Source organism: Bison bison, unplaced genomic scaffold (assembly GCF_000754665.1).
Source record: "Bison bison bison isolate TAMUID 2011002044 unplaced genomic scaffold, Bison_UMD1.0 scf7180017864389, whole genome shotgun sequence".
NCBI classification, from domain to species: domain Eukaryota; kingdom Metazoa; phylum Chordata; class Mammalia; order Artiodactyla; family Bovidae; genus Bison; species Bison bison.
In genome coordinates, this window is record NW_011494961.1 from 4,657,118 (window position 1) to 4,660,626 (window position 3,509).

The 3,509-nt window shown below is 41.1% G+C and overlaps 2 protein-coding genes across 12 annotated transcripts in view; one reads left to right on the top strand and one right to left on the bottom strand.

Moving 5' to 3' along the window:
• Window positions 1–1,272, top strand: part of LOC105002100 (serine/threonine-protein kinase VRK2-like) — a 12,926-nt gene extending 11,654 nt beyond the window's left edge. Inside the window, exon 4 of the mRNA XM_010858581.1 lies at window positions 110–1,272. Coding sequence (XP_010856883.1) covers window positions 110–955 — 846 coding nt within the window. The 3' untranslated portion in view covers window positions 956–1,272. The remainder of the gene's footprint in view (window positions 1–109) is intronic.
• The window catches only part of ALPK1 (alpha-kinase 1), a 121,810-nt gene that overhangs the window by 84,561 nt on the left and 33,740 nt on the right, over window positions 1–3,509 (bottom strand). The window lies entirely within an intron of this gene.

A 3,509-nucleotide genomic window follows, 5' to 3' on the forward strand; every position in this document is an offset into this window, starting at 1 on the left:
AGCCCTGTCCAGACGAAGTGACCTTGAGATCCTCGGCTACTGCCTGCTGCGGTGGTTATGTGGGAGACTGCCCTGGGAAAGGAACCTGCAGGACCCTGTAGCTGTCCAGGCTGCGAAAACAAATCTGTTGGATGAGCTCCCTGAGTCGGTACTTCAATGGGCTCCTTCCGGAAGCAGCTGCCGTGAAATAGCCCAGTATTTGGTATGTGCTCATAATTTAGCATATGATGAAAAGCCAGACTATCAAATGCTCAAGAAAATTCTGAACCCAAGTGGAATACCTTTAGGACCACTGGAGTTTTACACTAAAGGAGACAGCTTAAATACGCATGCTCCAGACAATCAAAAGGTCAGGAGGGGCGACCCTGAAGAGATACCCTTGGTCCAAGGTAAGGAGCAGCGGCTGCGCTTTGCTGGAGCAGCCTTGAAGAGATACCCCACATCCAAGGTTGATTCACGGAAGGCTGCGGCAAAACAAGCCTATCAGGTACAGAATATGTTAATAGAAAAAAAAGGCCACAGTAACAGAAGTGCTGAGTCCCGTACACCACCGAGAAAAGTGCAAGAGGAGGAGAAGCTGACTGGAGTGCGTAACAGTGAAACAGTGCAGGAAAGCACAAGAAGAAGACAAAAATATTGTGAGTCTCAAGAATTTCAAAATGATGTAAAAAGTTCTCCACACGAATCCAGCTGTATACAATTCCCAAATTCATTTTATGAACCCCATCAAGATTTTACCAATCCAGATATGTTCAACAAGTCAAGCTCTCCATCTTGGTACACAAACACTTCTACAACTGGTATGGAGGTCACAGAATTAGACAGTTCTACAGGATTTTGGCTTACAGTGTCCCAGTTTACATTTAGCGAAGAGATGAAACTAGATATATATTATTATAGCTTCACCATTATTTTTCTTTTGATATTAGTATGTCTTGCTTTATATTTTCTCTGAAGTTATCAAATAAAATCCTTTTGATAATTTAAAAAAAAAAAACAAAAACAAAGAAAAGAAGTGAGTACATCCCTCTACTGAGGATACTCCCTTATTAATGCTTAGATTATACTGTAAATAAAATTGATCTTATTTGTTTTATTGTAATTAATTTGCAAAAATGGTTTTTAAGTTGTAATTTGGAAAATAATTATTTGGTAAAAATTGCTATTGAAGATGTCTAGTGTACTGCTTAATGTTATTATATTTAGTGTTAGTTGCTGTCGTGTCCGACTCTTTTCGACCCCATGAACTTTGCAGCCCGTCAAGCCTCTGTCCATGGAATTTCTCCAGGCAAGAATACTGGAGTGGGTTGCTCCAGTTCCTTCTCCAGAGGATCTTCCCAACCCAGGGATGGAAGAGGTTCTCCTGCACTGGAGGCAGATTCAACTTCTGAGTCACCAGCAAAGCCCAGTTTTACTTAAGGTGGAACTGATTACAGAATCAGAGTTTCCTGGGAGTAAAGGCGAAAAGGGACAGTATGATGAGGTTTAGATTTTTTTGATTTTCATGCCAAATGGAAATATTTCTTTTTATTAGACTACAAAAACCTAATCTTTATAAACCATCTAACACAAATCCTTCATTACTTGGTCCACATTCTTTACTGTTGCCTGAGTAGTTTTAGACAGATGAATGCATCTCTTTTTGGCAATTTTCAAATAATTTTGAACATGTGTGCAAGTTAAATACATTTCACAATAGAGTTCCTTATTTAACTTGGCCATTTTCTTTACAAGCATATGCCAGATAGACTTTACAGAACAATGGACAGAATTCAGCATCTGGAGTTATTAATAAATGGGCCTAGATTTACTGTATACCAGCTACGTGGCAGGGACATTTCTTCCCTTCTGAGGTGACTGAGCTGTGAAGCAGGCAGCCAATTATTTCTCTCACTGTGGGCAACTTCAGCATTTCCATACACAAAAGAAAATTTTGCTATAAATTTTCAAGCTGCACACCTTTAATCCTGGCAATACATAAGTTCAGGTTGAAGTTTCATTTGCACAACTTGGTAAATTTACTAAGAATTAAATTGTACTGTTAAAATGAGTAGATTTTATGGTATGTAAATTGTATCTCAATAAAGATTTTAAAGGGCTTTCCTGGTGGCTCAGATGGTAAAGAATCCGCCTGCAATGTGGGAGACCTGGCTTCCATCCTTGGGTTGGGAAGATCCCCTGGAGGAGGGCATGGCAACCTACTCCAGTATTCTTGCTTAGAGAATCCCCATGGACAGAGGAGCCTGGCGGGTTGCAGTCCATGGAGTCACAAAGAGTCAGACATGACTGAGCGACTAAGGACACTTAGTTAAAGGGAATTTAGTTAAAAGGAAGCTTTTAACTCCCCTTAGTTGAAGCCCCTTTAACTAAAATGTTAAAGGGGCTTCCCCAGTGGCTCAGCAGTAAAGAATCCACCTGCGATGCAGGAGACACAGGTTCAATCCCTGGGTTGGGAAGATCCCCTGGAAGAGGGCATGGCAACCCACTCCAGTATTCTTCCCTGGAAGAATTCCATGGACAGAGCAGCCTGTGGACTACAGTCCAGGTCACAAAGAGTCAGACAGGACAGAAGTGACTGAGCAGACATACAAAGATGTTAAAACTATATTTAGCAAAGTTTCATTCATTAAGTTATCATCATCTCTATTTACAAGAGGCAAATGAGACTCAAGGAAATTGCATCTCAAGGCAAAGAGACTCAAGGAAGTAACCTGCTTGTTGTTAGAGCTTTTTGTTTTACATGATAGAATTCATACCTTCAACTGTAATTTCTGTCTGCCTGTGCCTCACTGATTGAATTAACTGATTGAACTCCTACTGAATCTCCCTTGACCCACTCTATGAGTGAGTCTATGTGGGTACTTTCTTATCTATCTCCACTGTATTATGGTTACACAGATCTATATATGTGTTAAGATGATGAAATAAAGACCAAACTAAAGGTCAATTTTACTGTATGTTAGGTTAAAAAAGAAATAAAAATAAAGCCAATTTATGCTGTTTTCCAAAAGAAGAAAGAAAGGAGAAAGGAAAAAAGAGAGGGAGGAAAAGAGGGAGGGAGAGAGAAAGGAAGGAAGGAAGGGAAAGGGAAAATATTAGCGAGTTTTAAGGTCTAACCTCTTGAAACGGAGGTACTTAATACCAGGAAGAGTCTGACCAAGTCATACCTCAAGGAATAGGTTTACAGTTCAGTTCAGTTCAGTTCAGTCGCTCAGTTGTGTCCGACTCTTTGCAACCCCATGAATTGCAGCACTCCAGGCCTCCCTGTCCATCACCAACTCCCGGAGTTCACCCAGACTCACGTCCATCGAGTCAGTGATGCAATCCAGACATCTCATCCTCTGGCGTCCCCTTCTCCTCCTGCCCTCAATCCCTCCCAGCATCAGAGTCTTTTCCAATGAGTCAACTCTTCGCATGAGGTGGCCAAAGTACTGGAGTTTCAGCTTTAGCATCATTCCTTCCAAAGAAATTCCAGGGCTGATCTCCTTCAGAATGGACTGGTTGGATCT